Source organism: Nycticebus coucang, chromosome 8, assembly GCF_027406575.1.
Source record: "Nycticebus coucang isolate mNycCou1 chromosome 8, mNycCou1.pri, whole genome shotgun sequence".
Classification (NCBI taxonomy): Eukaryota; Metazoa; Chordata; class Mammalia; order Primates; family Lorisidae; genus Nycticebus; species Nycticebus coucang.
In genome coordinates, this window is record NC_069787.1 from 89,425,266 (window position 1) to 89,450,182 (window position 24,917).

A 24,917-nucleotide genomic window follows, 5' to 3' on the forward strand; every position below is an offset into this window, starting at 1 on the left:
GTTCAAATGGGAAAAAAAATCTATGTGTTTAGCACAGGTACCTAGTACTTCCTGGATCCTCAAGGACTAGCCATTATCCACATTGGAAAGATTTTTTTTTAATTTTTATTTTTGATTATTATGGATACATAATAGTCATATATCTTAAAAGGGTACATGTGATATTTTGATACAGGCATATAATGTGAATTAATCAAATTAGAGTAATTGGGATATCTGATGCCTCAGGCATTTATCATTGCTTTGTGTTAAGAACATTCCAATTCCATTGTTTTCGTTATTTTAAAGTATATCCTAACTTATTGTAGTCACTTTGTTGTGCTAACAAATATTGGTCATTCTATCTGTTTTAACTATATTTTTGTACCCATTATCCATAACCTACTTTATCTCCTCCATTCCCTGCTACCCTTCCCAGCCTCTGGTAACCATCATTATACTCTCTGTCTCCATGAGATGGATTATTTTTAATGTTTAGCTCAATATGTAAGATTTGTAAATCTTTCTGTACTTGGCTTGTTTCACTTAATATAATGTTCTTCAGTTTCATACAGGTTGTTGCAAAAGGTAAGATTTCAGTTTTTTGGGTTTTTTTGTTGTTTTTATTGAGACAGAGTCTCAAGCTGTCACCCTGGGTAGAGTGCTGTGGCATCAGAGCTCACAGCAACCTCCAACTTGGGCTCAAGTGATCCTCTTGCCTCAGTTTTTCCTTTCCATAGAGACGGGTCTCGCTTTTGCTCAGGCTGGTCTTGAACTCGTGAGTACAAGCAATCCACCCACCTCGGCCTCCCAGAGTGCTAGGATTATAGGCGTGAGCCACCTTGCCCAGCCAAGATTTCAGTTTTTATGGCTGTATAATTTTCTATATACCATGATTTCTTTATTCATCCACTGATGGACAATTAGGTTGATTCCAAATCTTAGCTATTGTGAATAATACTGCAATAAACATGGAAATTCAAGTATACTGAATTCCCTTTTTCTTGAATGGGTTATATGATAGTTCTGTTTCTGGTGTTTTCAAAGAACTTCCATACCATTCTCCATACGGTTGCACTAATTCACCTTCCCACCGGTGCAGTACAAGGATTCCCCTTTCTCCACATCCTCACCAGCATTCATTACTGTCTTTTTAATAAAAGCCTTTTTTAATTGAGTTAAGATGATATCTCACTGTAGTTTTGATTTGCATTTCTCTAATAACTAATGATTTTGAGCATTTTTCCATATACCCGTTGGCCATTTATATGTCTTCTTTTGAAAAATATCTATTCAGGTCCTTTGCCTTTTTGTTTTGTTTTGTTTTTGTTTTTGTTCTGTTTTGAGGAGAAGCAAAGAGAAGTTTAAGGAGGAAACTGGCAGACAATGGTCTCAAATCCAAATTACTGCTTCTGAGCAGAAGCACAGAGTTTGTTTGTTTTATTTCAGATTAATGTGAGGATTCAAACAGTTTTTAATCAGATGATTTGATTTTTTTCTATTGATTTATTGGCATTCCTTGCATATTCTAGTTATTAATGCCTTGTCAGATGGGTAGTTGCAAATATTTTCTCCTAATCTGTGGAATGTCCCTTTGTATTTTGATCATTTTCTTTGCTGTGCAGAGCTTTTTAGTTTGATGTGATCCCATTTGTCCAATTTTGTTTTGGTTGCCTATGCTTTTGGAATATTACCTCAAGAAGTCCTTGTCCGGACTAAGAATCTTGAAGTATTTCCTCAATTTTTTTTAAGTTGTTTTGTTTTGTTTTGTGATAGAGTCTCACTTTGTTGTCCTCAGTAGAGTGCTGTGGTGTCATAGCTCTCAGGCTGGTCTCGAACTCCAGAGCTCAGGCAATCCACCTGCCTTGGCCTCCCAAACTGCTGGGATTACAGGCCTAAGCCACCAGGCTCAGCCTCCTTTTCAGTAGTTTTTATACTTTCAGGTCTTAGATTTAAGTCTTCAGTTCATTTTTGTTTGATTTTTGTATATGGTGAGAGATAATGGTCTAGTTTCATTCTTTTGCATATAGATATCTAGTTTTCCCAGCCCCATTTATTGAAAAGACTATCCTTTTCCCTCTATTTGTTCTTGGCAACTTTGTTGAAGATAAATTCAGTATAGATAATATGGATTTGTTTCTGTGTTCTCTGCTCTGTTCCATTGGTCTGACTGTTTTTATGCCACTGCCCCACTGTTTTGTTTACTACACTCTGTTATAATTTGAAGTCAGGGAATTCGAATTATATGATTCTTCCAGTTTTGTTCTTTTTTCTCAGAATAGCTTTGGCTATTCTAGGTTTTCTGTGGTTCCATATAAATTTTAGGATTTTTTTTTTTATTTCTGTGAAGAATGTCATTGGTATTTCAGTAGAGATTGCATGGAATCTGTGGATTGCTTTGGATAGAATGGACATTTTAACAATATTAATTCTTCTAATCCATGAGCATGGACTATCTCTGCATTTGTGTGTCCTCTTCACTGTCTTTCACCAGTGTTTTATAGTTTTCTTTGTAGAGATCTTTCACTTCTTTGGTCAAGTTTATTCCTAGGTATTTCATTTTATGTGTAGTTATTATAAGTGGGATATCTTTCTTGGTTTCTTTTTCAGATTATTATTGACATACAAAAATGCTATTGATTTTTGTATGTTGATTCTGTATCCTACAACTTTAATGAATTTGTTTTTCAGTGTCAGTTTTTTGTTTTTGTTTTTTTTGTGGAGTCTTTAGTTTTTTCTAGATATAAGATCATATTGTCTACAAACAAGAATAATTTGACTTCTTCCTTTCCTATGCCCTTGAAGAAATTTACCTTAACAAAAGTTGTTAAACAAACTTTAAATAAAGATTTGGATTGGCTTCAGTAAAATATAATATTGCTTTTGTATAATTTGGATATCCTAGGATTCTTAAAGGGGATTTCACTACTGCTAATAAGGACCTAAACCATTTAAAAGTTAAATCTCTTCTCTTGAAAAGTGACATTTTTAGAAAATGAATTGATGAGTATAGCTACAATATACCATGCACCTACAAGATGGAAATATGTTTTACATCTAGTGCTTAGCACAATGCCACATATGTAGTAGGAACAGGAATGTAGGAATATTACATAAACTATAATGGCACTATAAATAAATGTAAAAAATACTGTCATCAATAATTAATGTCAAGAATATTTGATAGTGCCTTGGCACCTGTAGCTCAAGTGGCTAAGGTGCCAGCCACATACACCAGAGCCAGTGGGTACAAATTCAGCCTGGGCCTGCCAAACAACAATGACAACTACAACCAAAAATAGCCGGGCATTGTGGTGGGCACCTGTAGTCCCAACTACTTGGGAGGCTGAGGCAAGAGAATCACTTAAGCTCAGGAGTGGGAGGTTGCTGTTAGCTATGATGCTATGGCACTCTACCCAGAGCGACAGCTTGAGGCTCTGTCTCAAAAAAAAAAAAAAAGAAAAAAAAGAATATTTGATAGCATATTTACATAATTTTTACTTTCTACATTTTGGATGTATTATTCAATATAGACCATGATTATAAACGTATATAGCTGCTATTAGATCACATCCCATAAAACAAAAAGCCAAGTAGCTATTCTAGTTTTTAAGTTATTCTTAAATTATGTTGTGTTGGGCAGCGCCTGTGGCTCAAAGGAGTAGGGCGCTGGCCCCATATGCCAGAGGTGGTGGGTTCAAACTCAGCCCCGGCCAAAAACTGCAAAAAAATTTTTTTAAATTATGTTGTGTTTACTGGGGTTTGAAACAAATGACATTTGCCATGATTTTCCAGAGTGTTTATTTTTTATTTCATACTTAATATTTAACACTTTAAAAGTATTTTACAAAGAATAATCTCACATGTACTATGATAACACAATACCATGTAATTAGTGTAATAAATCTGTTTGTAAAGTGAAGGTTTATTCTGTAATGTAAGTAATTATCATCTGTGAGTATTTTGGAAGTCTAGTTTTTTACCTATTTAAGTTTTAGTAACTTTTGACCTATTATTTGATTTTCAGGTGCTCTTTCATTAGGTTGTTACCCACCATTGGAGGGAAATTTATACCGAAAACTTCTACTGATTCCTTCTTATTTATCTGAGATTGAAATGCTTTTAGCTATTGAAATCTTCTTGGTATCTAATGCTAGTAGTATTCAGAGTCCTGGAACTTCTATACAGACCCTGCAGATAGTTTTGAAAAGGTTGGTTGATTTAACTGCATTCATAATGCATATTGTGGCTCCCTACACCCTCCCCCGGATATAAATGTTATATGTATTTATATATGTGTGTGTGTATATATGGGTGTGTATGTATATATTTGTGTGTATATGTACATATTTATATATACTTTTGTGTATGTTGTATACCAGGCGTCCTCAAACTGTAGCCCGCGGGCCACGTGAAGCAGTGTGAATTGTATTTGTTCCCATTTTGTTTTTTACTTCAAAATAAGATATGTGCAGTGTGCACAGGAATTTGTTCATAGTTTGTTTTTTTTTTAAACTATAGTCCGGCCCTCCAACAGTCTGAGGGACAGTAAATTGGCCCCCTGTTTAAAAAGTTTGAGGACGCCTGTTGTATACTTTGGTAACATTTAAAATTTAAAAGGATTAGACCTGTTTGAGGCATAAAAGCAAATGAGTTACTAGCATTCAGTAAACACTTTAGTGACTTCCAAAATGTAGTTAGATGTTCAAAAAGATGGATCCGCTTTGGAAACCAACCTTTTTTCTATTTAGAGATCAGCGTCTAAAAGGTCTTTATCTTTTTGGTCAACCCAAAAAATCTAAGGACTAGGACGAGAAGGGAAGTATATGGAAGTTTATTAGATTCAGTCAGGAATACTGTTGAAAATAAAGCCATCAGCCTCTTATCTATATTGTAAAATGTTGTTATACATGCTAAATACCATAATGTAGGTAGAGCACAGTAACACCTTTAAAATAATTTTAAGTCCCAGAATTTAGACTTAAACCAATTACTTATCAGCCTTATAAAAGAAACTGAAAATATAAGAATCTCCTGGGACACTTGTTGTAGAGCTTCTTGACAAGAAATTTGCTCTGGTTTACTGCTATTACACACCAGACCCTCTGATTGAATATCACATTAGTTGTCTATTACTATGTGATAAATTATCCCAAAACCTAATGGCTTAAAACAGCAAACAGTATCTTAGTTTTTATGGGTCATATTTCACAGCATCATAGCTGGATGGTTCTGGCTCAGGGTCTTTTTTGTGTCTCACAGCTTTTCACATAGTTAAGAGTCAAGATGTTGTCAGGAGCTGCAGTCACCTCTGTGATAGCTTGACTAGGGCTGGAGGATCCTTTTCCTAGATGGCTCACTCAAATGTCTGTTGGCTGGAAGCTTCAGTGGGCCACATGGGCCTCTTTTATAAGTTAATCGAGTGTCTTCAGGGAAAAATAGCTAAGTTCCTCCAGGGTGAGTGATCTAAGAAAGAAAAAGCAGGGAGAAAGCTGCAGTATCTTTTGTGATCTATATAAAGCAAGAATTGGGAAGGGTCTCAGATTTTACCCTGTTTGCAAGCTACAAGTTAGCCTGCCATAGTTTCATGGATGCTAACATTAGACACAAGACTCCTGTGTTGGAGACAGAAACTTTTATCACTTGTAGTATAGCAAACAGCATGATTATGTGCATATTTGCATAATTTCTTCTTGCTCTTAAGTCCCTCAGTTGGGCCTTTGTGGACACCAGCACATGCACTGGGTTCTGTAAGAGGAGAATTCCATGCTTAGGGAACACAGATCTTTTATTATAGTTAATAAAAGAAGGGAGACACTAAACAGTCTTGAAATTTGGAACAAGAGTCTCAGTGTCTCTCAAGGATTCCTTCCAGGAATCAAGGATACTCATGAATTGGGCGGCGCCTGTGGCTCAAGGAGTAGGGCGCTGGCCCCATGTACCAGAAGTGATGGGTTCAAACCTGGCCTTGGCCAAAAACTGCAAAAAAAAAATGTCAAGAGCTTAGGTCGGCACCTGTGGCTCAGTGGGTGGGGCACCGACCCCATATACCAAGGGTGGCAGGTTCAAACCTGGCCCTGGCCAAATTGCAACCAAAAAATAGCCGGGCGTTGTGGCGGGCACCTGTAGTCCCAGCTACTCGGGAGGCTGAGGCAAAAGAATTGCTTAAGCCCAGAAGTTGGAGGTTGCTGTGAGCTGTGATGCAACGGCACTCTACCAAGGGTAATAAAGTGAGACTCTGTCTCTAAAAAAAAAGGATACCCATGAAGAATTTTATTTTGTTGTTGTTTGAGACAGTCTCACTATGTAGCCCTCAATAGAGTGCTGTGGCGTCACAGCTCACAGCAACCTCAAACTCTTAGGCTTAAGCAATTCTCTTGCCTCAGACTCTCAAGAAGCTGGGACTACAGGCACCCGCCACAACGCCCAGCTATTTTTTTGTTGTTGTTGCAGTTGTCATTGTTGTTTAGCAGGCCCAGGCTGGGTTTGAACCCGCCAACCTCAGTGTATGTGGCCTGTGCCCTAACCACTGAGCTATGGGCCCCAAGCCACCCATGGAGAATTTTCATCTAACAACCTAGTATTTAAAGTTGCACACTGTGTCACTTTTACTTTCTTTTATTTGTTATAGGCAAGACTTTTAGTCCAGCCCATACTTGGGGGATAGGCGTGATTTTCTCATAGCTTTCCATTCTGTGCACATATGTAACCTTTTTGTTCACTGTTGAATTTTGGAGGGTTTTTGCCACTTAGTGAGTAAGTAGTGATATACACAGATCTTTGATTTTGTCTAAGCTAGCATGTTTTCTCTATTATTGTCCAGTCTGAGCCCTGCCTTGTTACATTAACCTCTATGACAGGGAATTTTATTCATCCTACACTTTAAAAAAACTGCATATGGTTGGCATCTTTTCAATCTACCATATTCCAGGACACCCCTTTCTAAGCTAGAATGTACTAGAAGGAACCTTCTTCTGTAACCACTGACTACTGTTTCAAGTGCAAGTCCTCACCAAATCATCACTCCGTGAATCATCATTTGCACCAATCATCATTTACACCAAATCATCACTCTTGTGATGTTAGTGCACAGAGGCTTATGTTCAGAACTTGCTGCTAAGCCTCAGAGGTGTCAAGAGGAAGTAGTGAACACAGAAAAGTGATACTTAATACAGGGTGGCCATAAAGTTCATGTGCAATTTAAAATAGTTGTCTCTTTTAAATAGATACCTGTATAACAACCACACCTCTATTTTAAATACTTCCCATTCCCTACTCCAGAGGAAAAACTCCCATAGTATATGAATTTTATTATGCAAGTAAATGCAGTCACAAGTCATGGCAGATGGAGCTGGTAGAAGAGTTACTAGAAAAGTAAATTCTAGAACTTAGTGAAGTACCTTAAGTCAGGACTGAAGAGAATGATCAGAAATTTAATAAAGGCATATCGCTATATAATTGTTACCAAAAGTTAGCTGCATATTAAATATCTGCTTATAACTAAAGATAGTCAATATCAAGGTAAAACTAATCTGTGAATGTTAATTCTAAACTTGATTACATTCAGTATTTTATATTATGCAATTATTAACTTTGAACATACAAAGATATAATTGTGTTCTAAATCACTGTTTTTCAAATTGAGTTGCAGCCTATTTGTGTGGTAAAATTAATTTAGGATATTAAAACCATTATTGCAAAACAAAGGAAAAAAAGAGTACATTGTTGTCAGGATAAGTTTTGTTTTGTGAAACTTTTATTTCTTTATGTATGAAGGTATATACTGCATCATGATATAAAAAGCCTTTCTTACTGTGAGTCATGTCAAAAACATTTAAAAGCCAATTTTAGAAGAATATGGTAAAAAGACTATCATAGCTTAGTACCAATAAATGTAAATGAGTATTTTTTTAAGAAACCATATAGCTTTTTTATTGAAGAGTTTCTAACGTTGTGAGGTGTTTATTTTACAGGTGTGAAGAAAACAAATCTCGGAGCAAGGATGATTATCAAGCTGCAGTAGAAAGGTTAATTACAGCTGCTCGTATATCGGATCCAAAGCTTTTCATTAAGCACATGACTGTCAATGTTAATAAGGAACAGGTTTATAGTTTGGAAAATTGTTCTGCCCTGAAATGGTTGAAAGAAAATATGAAGTGGGCTGGAAAGGTTTGGCTTTTCAGTAACCATTAGTTAATACAGGATTTTTTTTAAGTTCAAGTAATCATTGTTTAAAATAAAAGGCAATAAAGACAGTTTTCACTACGTTCAGCTTTTGCACATTATTGACTTACAAGTTAATATAATTTTCAAGCACTAAAAACTTACTGATATACATAATTTGTAATGGTTTTAACTATACTGAAAAGTGATTTTTCAAATTACTTTTGACTAAGAGAATCTAAATATGGTAAATCCCTATTATTCTGAAATCCAGAGAATGAAAAACCACAAACTGAATACTGTGCAGCATTTACTAAGCGGGAGAGATAAAAAGGAAAATAAGCAAGCAGATAACTGGAGTTTTCAGAAAAACTTTTAGGGGTATGATGTAGGTTTAGGGTTTACTCAGTCCAGTTTTTAAAGCTATTCTACGTCTGTAATTAAGAATAATAAAATAATTTTGAAACATGATTTGAGCACTAAAATGTCAGAGTACATTCTGAATTACAACCAAAAAAAATTTAGGGCGGCGCCTGTGGCTCAGTCGGTAAGGCGCCGACCCTATATACCAAGGGTGACAGGTTCAAACCCAGCCCCGGCCAAACTGCAACCAAAAAATAGCCGGGCGTTGTGGCGGGCACCTGTAGTCCCAGCTGCTTGAGAGGCTGAGGCAGGAGAATCGCTTAAGCCCAGGAGTTGGAGGTTGCTGTGAGCTGTGTGAGGCCACGGCACTCTACCCAGGGCCATAAAGTGAGACTCTGTCTCTACAAAAAAAAAAAAGAAAATTTTAAATGCCTTTAGTGTACCTTAGAATACTATATGATTTTTGAAAATTTATGCATGTTAAATACAATTAAAAGAAGTATTTTAAACAACTAAATATACCAGACCATAAATAGCTAAACAAGGATTGCTCTGTCCAAATGAATTTAGGAAGTTAAAATTCCTTTTATGAAGTCGTATTCAGAATCTGTAGCACATTCTCCAAAGTGATAATCCTCATTTTTAATTTAATACTTAAAACCATAATTTAAAATTTATAGAAAAAGCCTCAATAAGTTTAGTAATGAAACAAGTTGTGACTAAGGAGATAGAAACTATTTCCTAAGGAAATTCCCAAAATATGATAAATGGCAACATCAGTGAAATAAGTCTATAATCTCACAAGACTAGGAAAGTTAACTCCTAGCACTTAGCAAAATGCCTTAGTACTGTGAGTGAACTGTGAAATGAATAGTATCACAAATAAAATTTGGGAAGTGAGGCAAAAGACGTCTAGAAAAATGCCCAGTTCCTTAATATGAACAGACTGGGTGACAACGACTGCCATTATTTAAATAGAACAGACACTACGAAAGAAATAGGCTTAGAGATCATTATGAGACGCCTTTGAAGAGGAGTTCAGAATAGTAAGCAGGCAATTAAAATTTAGTCATTTCTACAAATGATAACTGAAACCCTAAAAAAGGAGAAATATGTGACCATTTAAATGCTGGTGACAACTGTGTTAGGATGGAGATGTAAGAGAGAAGGGGAGATACATTAGCTTTTAGGAAAAATGGGATTGAATGGAATGAACCACAAAGGACCTAACTGGTTCTTAAGGAGAATTCAGGAGTCTTAACTCTGGAACGAATTAAGAAACATCTTTTGCATGTCAACAGTGCCAAAAGGTATAACAGGGAAAAAGAGTAGTTACTGTTATGTACCTGATTTCATCTGTCACAGTTTCTAGGGGAAATCAAAATTAGCAGAGCAAAATAAAGCCAACAGTAAAAAGCCTAAGTTGACTGGAGAATGTTAATGTTTAAAAATATCCAGATATTGGCAGGACGCAATGGCTCATGCCTGTAATCCTAGCACTCTGGCAGGCGGAGGTGGGTGGATTGCTTGACCTCAGGAGTTCAAGACCAACCTGAGCAAGAAAAAAAATACTAAAAAAAAAAGAAAGAAAGAAAAGAAAAGTAGCCAGGTGTTGTAGCGGGCGACTGTAGTCCCAGCTACTTGGGAGGCTAAGACAAGAGGATGCTCAAGGTTGCTGTAAGCTAAGATGCCAGGGAACTCTACCCAGGGCGACAGAGTGAAGACTATCTCAAAAAAATAATAACCCAGATGTTGAAGGGGCCAGAGTGGGGAGAAGCCGAAGAAAAGAAATGCTGTAAGTTAGCTATATTTGTGCAAGAAAATCCAAAGGAGATACTCGGACATTTAAAACCTGCGGCTGGGCGGCGCTTGTGGCTCAGTGAGTTGGACGCCGGCCCCCATATACCGAGGGTGGTGGGTTCGAACCTGGCCCCGGCGAACTGCAACAAAAAATAGCTGGGCATTGTGGCGGGCGCCTGTAGTCCCAGCGGAGGCTGAGGCAAAAGAATCGCCTAAGCTCAGGAGCTGGAGGTTGCTGAGAGCTGTGACGCCACGGCACTCTACTGAGGACGACTAAGTGAGACTCTGTCTCTAAAAATAAAATAAAACCTGGGGCTGAACGGAAGCGCGATAGGGGGTCACGGTGTCACGGCACACCTCTTGGGAGCAGGGCACAATTGTAAGAGGGGACTTTAACAAGTGCAATAACTATAACCTAATTCTTTGTGCCCTGGATGAATCCCAAACAATAAAATAAATGAAACCCACCGCTGAGGCGTCAGCTCCAAGAATGCCACCCCCACCTTTCCCTTTCCCAGAGACCCGGGGCCGCGCGGGCAGCCTGGCGCATGCGCGCTTCCCCTGGCTGGCCGCCCGCCCCGACCTCCCGAGGATCCCGCGCGTGTTCGGTCGCCCTTAGCTGTTCCCCGCCCTCTTGCCGACCCTTGGGCCGGGCCCCACTGCCAGCCGGCCAATCACTTCCCGACGCCCTCCAGCCTAGTTCTATATATCTGCAGAGCGCTCTTTCGCGCCTCCTATAGCTGTCAACGGAGCGCGCGGAGATGTCTCAGGACAGCCGGTAAGAAGGCAGAAGGGCGGAGCTTGGAAGCTGACAGGGAAGGCGGAGCAGTCGGCAGGCCGCTGACGCTCCCAAGGTTGGCTCAACCCACGCCCCTAGCCGCGCGCAGGCGCCTTGTGAGGAAGGCCTGGCACGCTCCAGCCAATGCGAGCGCGATCAGCGGCCCGTCCCCCCCTCCTGCCTGGGCTCGCCTTGAGCGACCTACCGCGGTCGCGGGTGGAGCTCTGCGTGCCCAGCTGAGATTTCAGGGGTGGGGACTCAGAACTGCGGGTAAGATCCTGTCAGCGCCAGTCACCCAGTGTGCGGAGGGCTGGTGGGAGCGCCGGGCCCTGCGGCGCGCGCCTTGGCCGTCAGGCGCCGTGCGCATGCGCACCCGCACAGGCTGCGGGAGCGCTGGCTCCCTGACGGTCCAGGGATGGGAGGTGGAAGTAGTCGGTGGGACCCAGGCCAGAACTGTAGGGAGGGGGAGGGGCTGCTGGTGCACTCGGGCGCCTCAGGGGAGAACTGGGGCTGGAGGGGCGTGCTCAGAGCCACCTTAGCGGAACGTGCTGACTTTTGAACCGAACCAAGGTAATGTCACTGGCCAGAGTGTCCGCATCGCATCTGTTTTAACTCGCTTTGAAATGAGGACGCAAAGACGATTTTGCTTTTCTGGTTTCAGACTGTAATGTTTTCCCATTGGCTGATTTATAGGAAATTGATATTTAAATTTTATAGAGATTTGGAAAAGGAAACTACAAATCTAGGTTAATTTATCTAATAATATTTCCTGTTTTTGCCCTTTTTCTTTGCATTTTTCCCTATTCTAAGAAGTACACATTCAACTGAAAAGCAATGGAATTTGCCAGCTTTTATTCCTTGTTGGTGGAACAAACCGTTTTCAAAAGCCTTACAAGATAGCTCCTAAGGGAAGTCACAATTTAAATGAGTGCAGCGAGAGAGTAACTTTTTTAAAGTAAGTTAGGTTCAAATAAAAATTGTGCCAAATGGCCAAAGCTCAATCCTTGGAACTCTGCTTGACAGCTACTGTGTTACTGTTTCTGTGTCTGTCGAAAGTAGTTTAAGCAAAACAAGTTTTTCTTATTCTGTTTCCTAATTTAGGTTTTTCACCAATTTAGGTATCTTTCCACCAAATTTACTGTGAAACTGCACAGATTGAATGCCTCCCTTTGCACAGAATTTAGATTAAAATTAGAAATTTTCATTATATGAAATAGAAGCAAATATCACTATTAAGTGGATTAAAGTTGTCATTTACAATGGTTTGTAATAAATTGTATCCTTCCCATTCATTTACCTTCCTACCCCATCCGTGAAGGACACCATCTCCTGAAAGACTGTCCATAGTTCCCTCACCCCCATTCTAGGTGTAGCACCTGGGACTTCCTCATATCCTGTGCCTGTCTTTGCATTTACTACATTATTGTATAATTATCTGCTTATGTCTGTTTTACACTCCTCCCTCTCTCTTAGACTATTAAGTTTCTTGAGGGCTGGAATTGTCTTAATATTTTTCTATTCCCAGTGCTTTCCACAGGACCTGAGACATAAGTGTTGATGAATGGGTAAATTTTTTTTTTTTTTTTTTTTTTTTTTGCAGTTTTTGGCCGGGGCGGGTTTGAACCCGCCACTTCTGGTATATGGGGCCGGCGCCCTTACTCCTTGAACCAGGTGCCACTAATGGGTAAATTATTAAACACCCAGAATGTTGCCCAAGTCTGATAAGGCTGTGTAACCTCCTTAGTTTAGTTTAGTTTATAGGAGGCCCGAGACCTTTTCCAAGTGAAAAGATAGTGAGCTAAATACAATATGGACAGAAATCATCTATTTAGGAATTTTTCTAAAGACAAGAAGACTGCAATTGAGGGGCATGCCCCAAGTTTTTGGAGCTAGTGTCACTAAATAAATGAGAGCACCCAACTCTCCTCTGTAATTTGATTTTCTGTGTAGTTAATGCTGTAAGAGAAAGAACATTAGATCTGAATTTTCTAATCTTTTCGTTTTTGTTATTAATCTTTTTATTTCTGGCTCTCTCCTTTTGTTCCTGTGGATTTGAAATACCATCTCAAGTAAATTCCTTAGCCCAATGTAACTACCACCATCTCCTTTGTAATATTATTGGAAAATGCACTGCATTACATATATCACATGACATTACAGGCCCCCAAAGAGATTATATACATATTGTTTTATATAATAGCTTTTTAAATAGGGTAAGAGAGGAGAGGAAAAGAAAAAACGCATGTTTATGTCTTTTATAATTACTTAATTACCTTTATCACTGCTCTTTATTTTTCATGTGGTTTCAAATTACTATTTAGAGGCACTTGCTTTCTGAAGAATTTCCTTTCATTATTTGAGTCTGCTAGCAACAAATTCATCTTTCATTTACCTGCAAATGTCTTTATTTTGCTTTCAGATTTTGAAAGATAGCTTAGATGGACATAAGATTCTTGTGGAATCTTGGATGGACATAAGACAGTTTTTCCTTCTTTGTACACTTTTGTACATATTATTCTGTTGCCTTCTAGTTGCTGCTGTTTCTGCTGAGAAGTCAGCTGTTAATCGTATCAGTGTTCCTTTGTTGTTGCTTTCAAGATCTCCTTGTCTTTGGCTTTCAGCATTTTTACTATGATTGATCTATTGGTGGATCTCATAGGTATCCTATATGGAGGTCATTGAGCTTCCAGAAGAAATCTTACCAGCACCTTTATGGTCAACAGAAAATGCAGATGTGACTCCATTGGCTGTCCCCAATTCACACATGGAAATTTGGAGAGGGGATTCTCAGCTTGACTTCCATCTGCATATAACATTTATCTTTTTTGAAAGAGACCTGGGATTATTATATTGCTGCTTGGTCCTCTGAATGAAGTTACCAAATTCAATGAAAGAATGTAGTCTGACAGTAGTATTTGTCATCATAGTGCTGCAAATAGTAATGAACTTCGTCTAAAGCTCATCCAGGAAACAGAAGGCGAGAATTTTCAGTTCACAGCATTATGTAATTCATTCCCAAAGAGCTAATAAAAATAATATCCAGTTTTCAGTGTACATCTATCAGGAAGTTAAGGAAGTTTCCTTGAGAGCATTTTAAAAGACTTTCTGCACTCTTGCATTCCTGTACTTTATTCACAATCAGTAGAAGCAGAAAGTGGCAGTCCATTTCTGACGCAAATGACTGAGGCATATAAAATCATAGAGATTTCGGCTGATAAAAAAGACCTGTCCAGCCCAGACTCACCACTCCAAGTGACATGCCCTGCAGTGCATTCTGGGGCCTGTTTCTAGTTGTCTTAGCAGCTTTATTTCTCAAAGTAAATTTAAAAATTGACATCTCCTCATCAGTCAGGCCCCTTTTGACTTAGTTTTCACAAGGCCTGCTTATTTCTGCCTGAAGTGATAAAATTGGGCTGTGATCTTAACAAAGTTGAATACTAATCAAAGATCTGTGCCTTATCAAAAGGCAGGTAGCCATGCCTGCCAACCTGCTGGACTCTTTTTTTTTTTTTTTTTTTTTTTTTTGTAGAGACAGAGTCTCACTTTATGGCCCTCGGTAAAGTGCCGTGGCATCACACAGCTCACAGCAACCTCCAACTCCTGGGCCTAAGCGATTCTCCTGCCTCAGCCTCCCGAGTAGCTGGGTGGACTCTTAAAATTGACTCCACTTAGATGTTAGTTTTTTAATCTCAAAAGTACGTAAACTATACAGGGAACAAAGACCTAGTTCAAGTAAAAACTTAAAAGCTTCATTTGATTTTTATCTAAAGATCTTTCCCTAAGTTTGTATTAAACAATTATTTTAAAGTATTTAAACTTTAAAGCTTCCTAACAGAGATCCTGAATCCTCCATGGGGATAACAGAAGAAAGATTTAGTAAAAGATCAGTTTTCAAACTTGAGTTTGCATGAGAATCCCCTGAGAGAGGTTAAAACACAGGTTTAACACCTAGCCTCTGATTTTGCAGGACTGTGCTGGGGCCTGATAATTTGCATTTTTCACAAGTTTCTGGTGATGCTATTGTTGCTTTGAGAACCACTGCCCTAAAAGTTGTTCCTTTTTCTCTCTTGCCTTATCCCTTTTCTCTTTTCCAAAACTGGATCCTAAATTGATCATGGCTTCCCTATCACTTAGTCTTCAGAGTCCACTCTTAAAGCAGAGCTTATGGGAAATACTCAGAATTCCAAGGGGAAATATCAGTTTCCACTCTTATTCTTAAACAGAACCAGAAAACATATGTTTAATTTTTCTGATGATTTGTGTGGGAAATGGTCATCTTAGAATAATTTGGTTGAGTGGGTATCAGAATTATTAAATGAATATCTTTTTATGTATGTAGGCATTTTCATCTAGCAATATGAATCTGCCACCATTGTAGAAGAGAGGAGAATTGTCGGAAAAAGAAAAAAGTCATGTTACGTCTCATTTTTCCTTATTACTCTCTTGTTCCTCCATCCCCTAAGGAATACTATCTTTTAAAAATCAGTATTCATGGAAAGGCAATTTCCACAGCACAAGATGACTTTATTATATTCACTTCAGTTTTGTTGTATTTTGTTTTTGAAGAGAGAAATGAAACTTCCATCAAAACTTGTGTTTTTATTACTACACAAGTGCTAACTTTGTCTTGAAATAGTAAAAATGAACAATTAGCCGTGTTTTCATTCTGATAGATTCAAAAAAAAATTTTTTTAGAGTTATTAATGAAATTAAATCATGGTTTTTGACCCATTGATGTAGCCTTGACAGGATCCCTTACTGTGATAATCCTGAGTTTTCCAATCACAAAATTTGTTTGTAGATAAAAATGTTATATTTGACTGCATGTTCAATCTATATGTAAGTCCGCATTAGGTGGGAAAAAGAGTTCTGCAGTTTTTTACTATACCCTGAATTATATAATAATGGTAGTTGCCGCTTTTAGGAATTTTCTGTTTGCCAAATGTTGCTAAATCCCTTATGTACGTTATTTAAGTTTCACAAAAACCTATGACATAGGTAGCATCCACTTTCATAAACAATGTATTCCTAAAAACATGTACAAAACGTCAAATGTGGGATTCCATACTAGAGAGCTAAAAAATAATTATAATGTTCTAAATAACATTTTACCTTTCAGAGTCTTTTTTTTTTTTTTTTGTGGAGACAGGAGTCTCACTTTACCGCCCTCGATAGAGTGCCATGACTTCACAGCACTCACAGCAACCTCCAGCTCTTGGGCTTACATGATTCTCTTGCCTCAGCCTCCCGAGCAGCTGGGACTACAGGCACCCGCAACAAGGCCCAGAGGCTGGGTTTGAACCGGCCACCCTCGGTATATGGGACCCACACCCTACTCACTGAGCCACAGGCGCTGCTCACCTTTCAGAGTCTTTAATGAATATGGTTTCTAGCATTTCAACTATTTTTTCTGAAACTGTCCACTTCAGTGCAGTGAGCATCAAATAAAAGCCAATGGCAATGCATGTATCTATTATTCTTTCTTTGTATTACTGTATTTTGCCATGTATAATGCACAGTTTTTCCCCCAATTTTTGAAGGAAGAAGGATGTTCATTACATGTGGGTAGTACTAATTCTGTGCCTAAATAAATGTTTTTAATTATTTTATTTATGCTTATGCATTAAAAGTACAAATCTAGAAAGCAGTAGCAATATTTGTATGCAAAATAATACCCTGGGATATGGTAATCAGTTTTGTTGAACTTACAGTGAACTTGTAGCTAAAGCATTTCAGCCAACAGAAAGCAATGTATTTCTTTTATTTTTAATTTATTTATTTATTTATTTATTTTTGTTAGACAGAGTCTCAAGTGGTAGCCCTGGGTAGAGTGATGTCATCAAAGCTCACAGCAACCTCCAAATTTGGACTCAAGTGATCCTCTTGCCTCAGTTTTTCTATTTTTAGTAGAGACAGGGTTTTACTCTTGCCCAGATTGGTCTTAAACCTGCAATCTCAGGCAATCCACCTGCCTCAGCTTCCCAGAGTGGTAGGATTACAGGCAAGAGCCACCGCACCTGGCCACATATTTCTCTTCATACAATTTAGGCAGGAGCCAGTAATTCAGCTTATATTTTTAGAAAATTCCTTCATAATACAAAAACAAGTACCTAATTATAAACAACAATTTGGATTAAAAAATTAAAATGAGAGGTTTTGTTCCTGGTTCGGGGCCCGTAGCACAATGGTTACGGCACCAGCCACATACACTGAGGGTGGCAGGTTCAAACCCAGCCCAGGCTATCTAAACAACTGCAACAAAAAAATAGCCGGGCGTTGTGGTGGGTGCCTGTAGTCCCAGCTACTTGGGAAGCTGAGGCAAGAGAATTGCTTAAGCCCAGGAGTTGGAGGTTGCTGTGAGCTGTAACATCACAGAACTCTACTGAGGGCGACATAATGAGACTCTGTCTCAAAAAAAAAGTTCCTGGGCAGTGCCTGTGGCACAGTAGAGCACCAGCCCCATATACTGGAGGTGGCAGGTTTAAAACTGGCCCCGGCCAAAAAAAAAAAAAAAGTTCCTGAAAATTTGGACCAAAAACACGGTTGCATGTTATACGTAGGAATGCATTGTACACGCAAATACAGTGCGTTTTATATTCATTGCTAGTATTAGAATTATAATTTTTCCTTTTTTGTAAAATAAAGACAATTCTCAATAAAATAGTCACTAATTTCATGTACTAAGCTGTACTTCTGCCTAACAGACTGGCATTGTTTAGCTCCGAGTATTCTCTCAGTTAATGAAATTTAAAATTTGGAATTATAGGACATTTGGAAGTGATAATGTAGGTATTTCTGCTGTAATTTCATACATGTGTTCCTGGAATTCCTGATATTCTTCAGGATAATTAAAATAACAGGGTTGATGAAGAAAAAATTTACACACCACTCAAAATTTACAAAATATTATAAAAACCCTAACAAAAATTATAACTCAATAAACATACCAGTACAATTAACTCTAGTTTAGAACAGTTTTATAAAAATTAGTGTTTTAATCTAAAAACATTAAATTAATGTTTAATCTAAAATTAATGTCTATAATCTAAAATATATATTTTATCAGTATATTTTTTTTAAAGACTTGAAAATCTTGACCTTTTTCATCTGCACTAGCATCTTCCCGGATTGTTTGATGTAGCAGGGAACGTAGCCATACTTTAAGCCACTCAACATCTGTTGTTAAACCCAAGGAACTAAATGCTGGGAGATTTCATTTTTTTCCTTAAGATCTTGTACATTGCTAAAGACTTATTTTTAACTGTAGAAAATCCACTCTGACCACTTCAGATCATTAACATACTCAGAAAAAATGCATGTGATATAAAATCTTTCTTCTATTTACCAATTGCACATGAGCTGACTCACAAAGAAATGTTTTTTGGAGTAAATATGTATTAGTATTAGCGTGTATCAGTACTTAATAAAGGTATTACTTCAGAGGTGAGAAAACAGGAAGGTGATGTAACTTGACCTTGCTTGCACAGTCAGTACAAAGGTCAAGATTTGAAGACCAATGGCAGCTTCCTGGCTCCCATTTCCTAACCCTTGTGTACACTGCCTACTCTGAGTATCACCTGAATGTGAAATGTTTTGCCTTGCATTGACTTAGATCATCAGCACAGTCAATTAGAAATATAATGTGACCCTCAAATATAATGTAAAATTTTATAACCGTAAATTTTAAAAGACAATTAAAACTAAGTTGTGTTTCACTTTTATAAAAGTAAAAAGTAAAATTAATTTTAATAAATTATTTCAACAGGTAAACAAAAAATTGTTATTCTTTCTTTGTATTAAATCCTTAAAATCCAGTGGATACTTTACAGTTAACACATCTTGATTTTCACTAGCCACATTTGAAGTGCTCAGTATTTTAGAGAGCCACATGTGCTCTCTAAAATTCAATAGCACGCCTAGATTCTAATTCTCTTTACTGAGGGGTAAAAGGAAATAGCCTTACCAAAACAAAATCAAGTAGAAAACACCTAACTCTCAACCTGTAACTTTTCTTTAAAGTTCTTTTTCTAAATCTAGAAACTATAATATGTAGACTTGTATTTGAAAACATTTTATTTTCATTGAGAGAATCTGTTGTCACATTTCCAAGTGTTAATGTCCTTTATTAGCCATTGCTCAGTAATAGGTTAGCCTATAATTACAAAGTGAATCGGACAACTGAAGATCAGTACTGTATAGAATTTTTTTGTTGCTTTGAATTTTTTTTTTTTTTTTTTTTTTGAGACGGCCTCAAGCTGTTGCCTTGGGTAGAGTGCCATGGCATCACAGCTCTCAGCCACCTCCAACTCCTGGGCTCAAGCGATTCTCCTGCCTCAGCCTCCCAAGTAGCTGGGACTACAGGTGCCTGCCACAACACCCAGCTATTTTTTGGTTGCAGCCGTCATTGTTGTTTGATGGGCCGGGCTGGATTCGAACCCGCCACCTCAGGTGTATGTGGCTGGCACCTTAGCCGCTTGAGCCACAGGTGCCAAGCCCGTTGCTTTGAAATTTTTTATTGGAATTCCTCATAAAATGTGTTCTATGATTCTGTCTTATGTACAACAATTTATGCTCCATGACTGAAAGTCATTAATGATATTCTCTTAGTCTGTTCAGACTGCTGCTATGACAAAATACCATAAACTCAGTAGCTTATAAATAACAGAAATTTATTTTTTATAATTGTGGAGGGGAGAAATCCAACATCAAAGTGTCTGCAGATTAAGTGTCTGGAGAGGGCCTGTCTTAGGCAGGCAACTCTCTGGGCATTAAATATGGGCATTAAAGCCTTCATCTCCTAAGGCTCACCTCCTAATACAATCATACTGGTGATTAGGTTTCAACATACAAATTTGGGGATATAGACATTTAAACCATAGCAGAGACATTCTCTAATTTTTTGCTATTTTGCTCTGTAAGTAATTCTTTGGAGACTAATTCTGAGCTAACTCTTAAATCACATAAGCTGCTTTGAACAATGTAATTTAGCTACCTGTCTCTAAAATTCTTTATGAATCAAATTATGCACCTAGTCTTTTCTAAATTTGTTTCAGATTGATTTTAGGAGCGCAAGGCAAGGGGTAGAATGCTTCACTGTGTCATTTTAAGATGGCCTTGAACTCCTGGGCTCAAGTGATCCTCTCACTTCAGCCTTCCTGAGTAGCTAGGACTGCAGGCACACCATTGCACCCACTTGGTTTCAGATTTTTTATTGTCTTTTATAAAAGCATACCTTAAAAATATGCTTTAACTTTCAAAAATCAAAGCATTTTTAAAGTCCAAATAAGTTATAACAGTGTCTTTTAGTGTTATGTTTTGTTACTGATGTCTTTTGTGTGTGAAAATGAGGAGTAGAGCATGTCGTTTGGAACACTACATTATTCATCAGACGGAGACATTTCAATTTCATGAACTTCTAAGATATTACTGCCAAAAATATATACATATATATATATATATATATATATATACAGTTAAAACCATGTGGCATTGTTGCGATCATAGGCCTAAATACAACTTTGCTATTCAGTAGTTTGGCTTTTCAAGGCTTTTTTACAAACTTATAGGATCATTTTATGCTGAATAACAGATACTGGTTAATTAGAGTTTGGCTGCATAATTTTTATCTGCTTGCCATTTGTATTAGCTGAGCAGGTGCCTCTCAAATACTATTCCTTGTTTCTTATCCACAGTTTTACCCAGTTTATTAGTATGCCTTTGCAGTTAAATGGTATAAATTTTCATGGTAATATAAAAAATGAAATCTTTGTTATGTGTGAATGTGGAGAGCTATTTCTTCTTGAGCTAAATTGAGACCACAATCCTATCCTTAGATATACTTCTCAGGGCTGGGGGCTGAATGAAAAACACTCATTTTCCTCTAGACTAATTTTCTTCTTTAATTTGTATGTTAAAAGAATTTTTTTTAAGAACATATTTTACGGCCGGGTACAATGGCCCACACCTATAATCCTAGAACTCTGAGAGGCTGAGGTGGGAAGATCTTTTGAACTCAGGAATTCAAGACCAACCTGAGCAAAGCAAGACCCCATCTCTACTAAAAATAGAAAAATTAGCCAGGCATAGTGGTGTGTACCTGTATCCCAGTTACTCAAGAAGATGAGGCAAATGGACCACTTGAGCCTAGGAGTTTGAGGTTGCTGTGAGCTAGGCTAAGGCCGTGACACTCTAGCTAGGGTGGACTGTGTCTCAAAACAACAACAAAAACATATTTCACATCTTCAATATAAACAAACTAGGAAATTTAAAAAATTTAAAGCATTTAATACTCCACCACCTAGAGATAGCCATTGTTACAGATTGCATATGTATATTCTTCTAATCTTTTTTCTTTATAAGCTTTGAGTCTTGCACCTGCTATCTTAACTAAGTTTTTGCCAGTTATTTGATGAAGTTTGATGAGAATTCAGTCCCTCACTGATAGCACTGAAACTTCACATAGTCCAAATGGTTATTTTTTTCCTTAGTGTATCTCCATTTGATCTGAGAAATCCTCATAGTGGTAGAAGTATTTTCTGGATCTGTTTATTTGTCTCAAACAAATTTAACCATCAATGTGAATGGTTAAATAAAATCACCTTTTTGACATTTAAATGAATACTAATAATAATGCATTCTGTATCCAAGAAACTCTTTCTGCACTAGTCAACCAAAAATAAATTGATGTATCCATTGTTGTTTGAAACTGCACATTTTAAGGGTTTTGACAAATGTACAATAACATTTCCACCATTGTGGTATCATACAGAGTAGTTTCAGTGCCCTAAAAATCTGTACCCTGCCTTTTTATCCCTCCCTCCCCACTGACCTGTGGCAACCACTCATCTTTATACTGTCTTTATACTTTCTGCTTTTCCTAGTGTATCATATATATCCTTTCCCAGTTGGAATCATGTAGTATGCAGCCTTTTCAGATTGATTTCTTCAACTTAACAGTATGCTTCTAAGTTTCTTCGAGTCTTTTCATAGCTTAATAGCTTTTCTGTTGTCGTCGTCATCGTTGTTGTTGTTGTTGTTTTAGCCTGAGTAATATTCAGTTGTCTGGATATATTAGGGTTTATTTATCTGTTCACCTGGACAGATATCTTAATTGTTTCCAAGTTTTGGTAGTTGGGAATATAGCTTTTGTAAATATCCATGTACTGGTTTTTGTGGGGATGTAAGCTTTCAGTTCACTCAGAGGATTACAGGGGGTGCAGTTGCTAGATAGTATGGTAAGAGTAGTTTTGTAAGAAAGTGCCAACTTGTCTTCCAAAGCAGCTGTAGCATTCTGTACCCCTCTAGCAGTGAATGAGAGTTCCTGTTGCTGCACATCCTTGCCTGTATTTGGTCTTGTCAGTGTTTGGGATTTTGATCATTCTAGTAGGTGTGTAGTGGTTCTTCACTGTTTTAATTTGCAATTCTCTGATGATGTGGGATGTTGAATATCTTATGATTATTTGCCATCTTTGTATCTTTGGGGAGGTGTCTGTTCAGGTCTTTCATCCATTTTTAATCACATTTTTTTCTTCCTATTGAATTTTAAAAGTTCTTTGTATATATTGGATAACAGTTTGTTATCAGATCTGTCTTTTGCAAATATTTTCTCTGTGTAGCCTGGGTTATTCTCTTGACATTACCTTTTGCAGAGCAGAAGTTTTCAATTTTTATGAAGTCCAACTTATTTTCTTCATGTATTATGCCTTTGGTATTATATCTAAAAAGTCATCTTCATACCCAAGGTCATCTAGTTTTTCTCTTTTGTTACTTTTTATTTGTTAATTTTGCATTTTATGTTTAGGTTTATAATCCGTTTTAAATTAATTTTTATGAAGGATATAAGATCTGTGTCTAGGTTAATATTTTTATATGTGTATGTTCAATTGTTTCAGTGTCATTTGTTGAAAAGACTATCTTCACTTCGTTGGATCGCCTTTGTTCCTTTGTCAAAGATCAGTTGACTTTATGTGCGTCTATTTCTGGGCTCTCTGTTTTGTTCTATGGTCTATTTGTTCTTTTACCAACACTGCACTGTCTTTGATTACTGTAGCTTTAGAGTAAATCTGGAAATCAGGTAGTGTTAATCTTCCCAATTCATTCTCCTTCAGTATTAAGTTGACTACTTTCTGTATCTTTTGCCTCTCATTATAAATTTTAGAATCCATTTATCAATATCCACAAAATAACTTACTGAGATTTTAATTGAGATTTCATTGAATCTAGATAAAGTTGGAAAGAACTGACATCTTGACAATAATTGAGTCTTCCTATGCATAAACATGGAATATCTTTCCATTTATTTAGTTCTTTGATTTTTTTTATCTTATACATGTTTTGTTAGATTAATATTAAGTATTTCATACTTTGAGATGATAATATAGATAATATGTTCTTAATTTTAAATTCCACTTGTTCATTTGTGGTATCTTCTTGACCTTTCAAGCAATTAATGGATGTCTGGAAGTTGATGTACATAAATATTCAGAAATGTTTTGCCACCTGAGACCTGTGAGGAGGTAAGCATCACGGTCCAATCTATAATTAGTATTGGGAGGAGAATTGATTATGCATTTGATTAATTTTAATTTGTTATTTTTCAAATTCTGAAGTGATTTTATATTATGATGTGAAGCAGGAATAAAAAAAGAAGAAGAAGAAAAATCATATGAATAGTCAGGTCTTCCAACAGTCCTTTCAGAGTAGAAGATGAAAAGAATACTGTCTTTTAGAATATTCCATGTGAAAAGCTTAAGAGAAAAAACAGATCGTTTCCTCATAGCACAATTGACCTGTATGTGGTTATTATATTCCAAATATAATAGTTCCTCTTTTTAGAGCTTAAAAGAGGGAAAGACTGGCTGGGCACGGTTAATCCTAGCACTCTGAGAGATTGAGGCAGGAGGAGCCCTTGAGCTTAGATCAGACCAGCCTAAGCAAGAGCAGGACCCTGTTTCTACTAAAAATAGAAAAATTAGCCAGAAAATAGCTGGGCGTTGTGGCGGGCGCCCGTAGTCCCAGCTACTCGGGAGGCTGAGGCAAGAGAATCGCTTAAGCCCAGGAGTTGGAGGTTGCTGTGAGCTGCGTGATGCCATGGCACTCTACCGAGGGCCATAAAGTGAGACTCTGTCTCTACAAAAAAAAAAGAAAAATTAGCCAGGCGTGGTGGCACATACCTGTAGTACCAGCTACTTGGAATGCTGAGGCAGGAGGATCACTTGAGCCCAAGAGTTTGAGGTTGCACTGAGCTAGGCTGAGACTGTGGCACCCTAGCCTAGCCTCTGTCTCAAAAAAAAAAGAAAAAAGAAAAATGGGTGGGGTTGGGGGAGAATGAAGAAGATGACTGTGGGCTGGAATTCAGAGTTTCCATAAGGAGTGCTTGGATACCAAGTTGGAAAGATAAATGCAAAATCTATTATAGAGACATTTATACACCAGACCAAGAAGTAGATTTTATTCTGCAGGAATGGAGGGAGCCATCAAGGATGTTGGAGAAAGAAATATGGTGATAGTGTGATTTTAGGAAAATTAATCTGTTGGTGATATCCAGTGTGGCTAGAGAGAATAGACAGAAGAGTAGACTAATTATGAAGCTATACAGTTCAGTTTTATGGTGATGATAATTGGCAGTAGAGAAATTGGAAAGAAGGAATGATTTCAAGAGGCACTGTATAGTCATAAGGTTTTTCAAGACCAACCAAAAATAGATAGGAACGGTGAGCTAATTTGGGTTTTGTGCTTTGGCGATATTGAGAAAGATGGTACCACAATAAGAAAAATAAGGAATATAATCCTGGATTCTCTATCTACCTGCTTCCTTGCCTTCTGTTATCAGGCT

At 37.6% G+C, this 24,917-nt stretch overlaps 2 protein-coding genes and 1 pseudogene across 7 annotated transcripts in view; 2 read left to right on the top strand and 1 right to left on the bottom strand.

The window, feature by feature from the left end:
- Nucleotides 1-8,244, top strand: part of TOPAZ1 (testis and ovary specific TOPAZ 1) — a 104,948-nt gene extending 96,704 nt beyond the window's left edge. Inside the window, exons 19-20 of the mRNA XM_053599205.1 lie at nucleotides 4,007-4,190; nucleotides 7,953-8,244. Of these exons, the coding sequence (XP_053455180.1) occupies nucleotides 4,007-4,190; nucleotides 7,953-8,172 (404 nt within the window). The 3' untranslated portion in view covers nucleotides 8,173-8,244. The remainder of the gene's footprint in view (nucleotides 1-4,006; nucleotides 4,191-7,952) is intronic.
- Nucleotides 8,245-11,023: 2,779 nt separating this feature from the next.
- Nucleotides 11,024-24,917, top strand: part of TCAIM (T cell activation inhibitor, mitochondrial) — a 61,295-nt gene continuing 47,401 nt past the window's right edge. Inside the window, exons 1-2 of one of the 6 annotated variants that reach the window (XM_053599211.1) lie at nucleotides 11,024-11,083; nucleotides 23,526-23,598. In XM_053599211.1, the coding sequence (XP_053455186.1) occupies nucleotides 23,570-23,598 (29 nt within the window). In that variant the 5' untranslated portion in view covers nucleotides 11,024-11,083; nucleotides 23,526-23,569. Of the gene's footprint in view, nucleotides 11,160-11,186; nucleotides 11,354-11,536; nucleotides 11,654-12,746; nucleotides 12,768-23,525; nucleotides 23,599-24,917 lie in introns of those variants that run through there. The other 5 variants (XM_053599214.1, XM_053599212.1, XM_053599213.1 and 2 more) reach the window with 5 other exon arrangements.
- LOC128592348 (vesicle-trafficking protein SEC22a-like) lies at nucleotides 13,748-22,101 on the bottom strand (annotated as a pseudogene).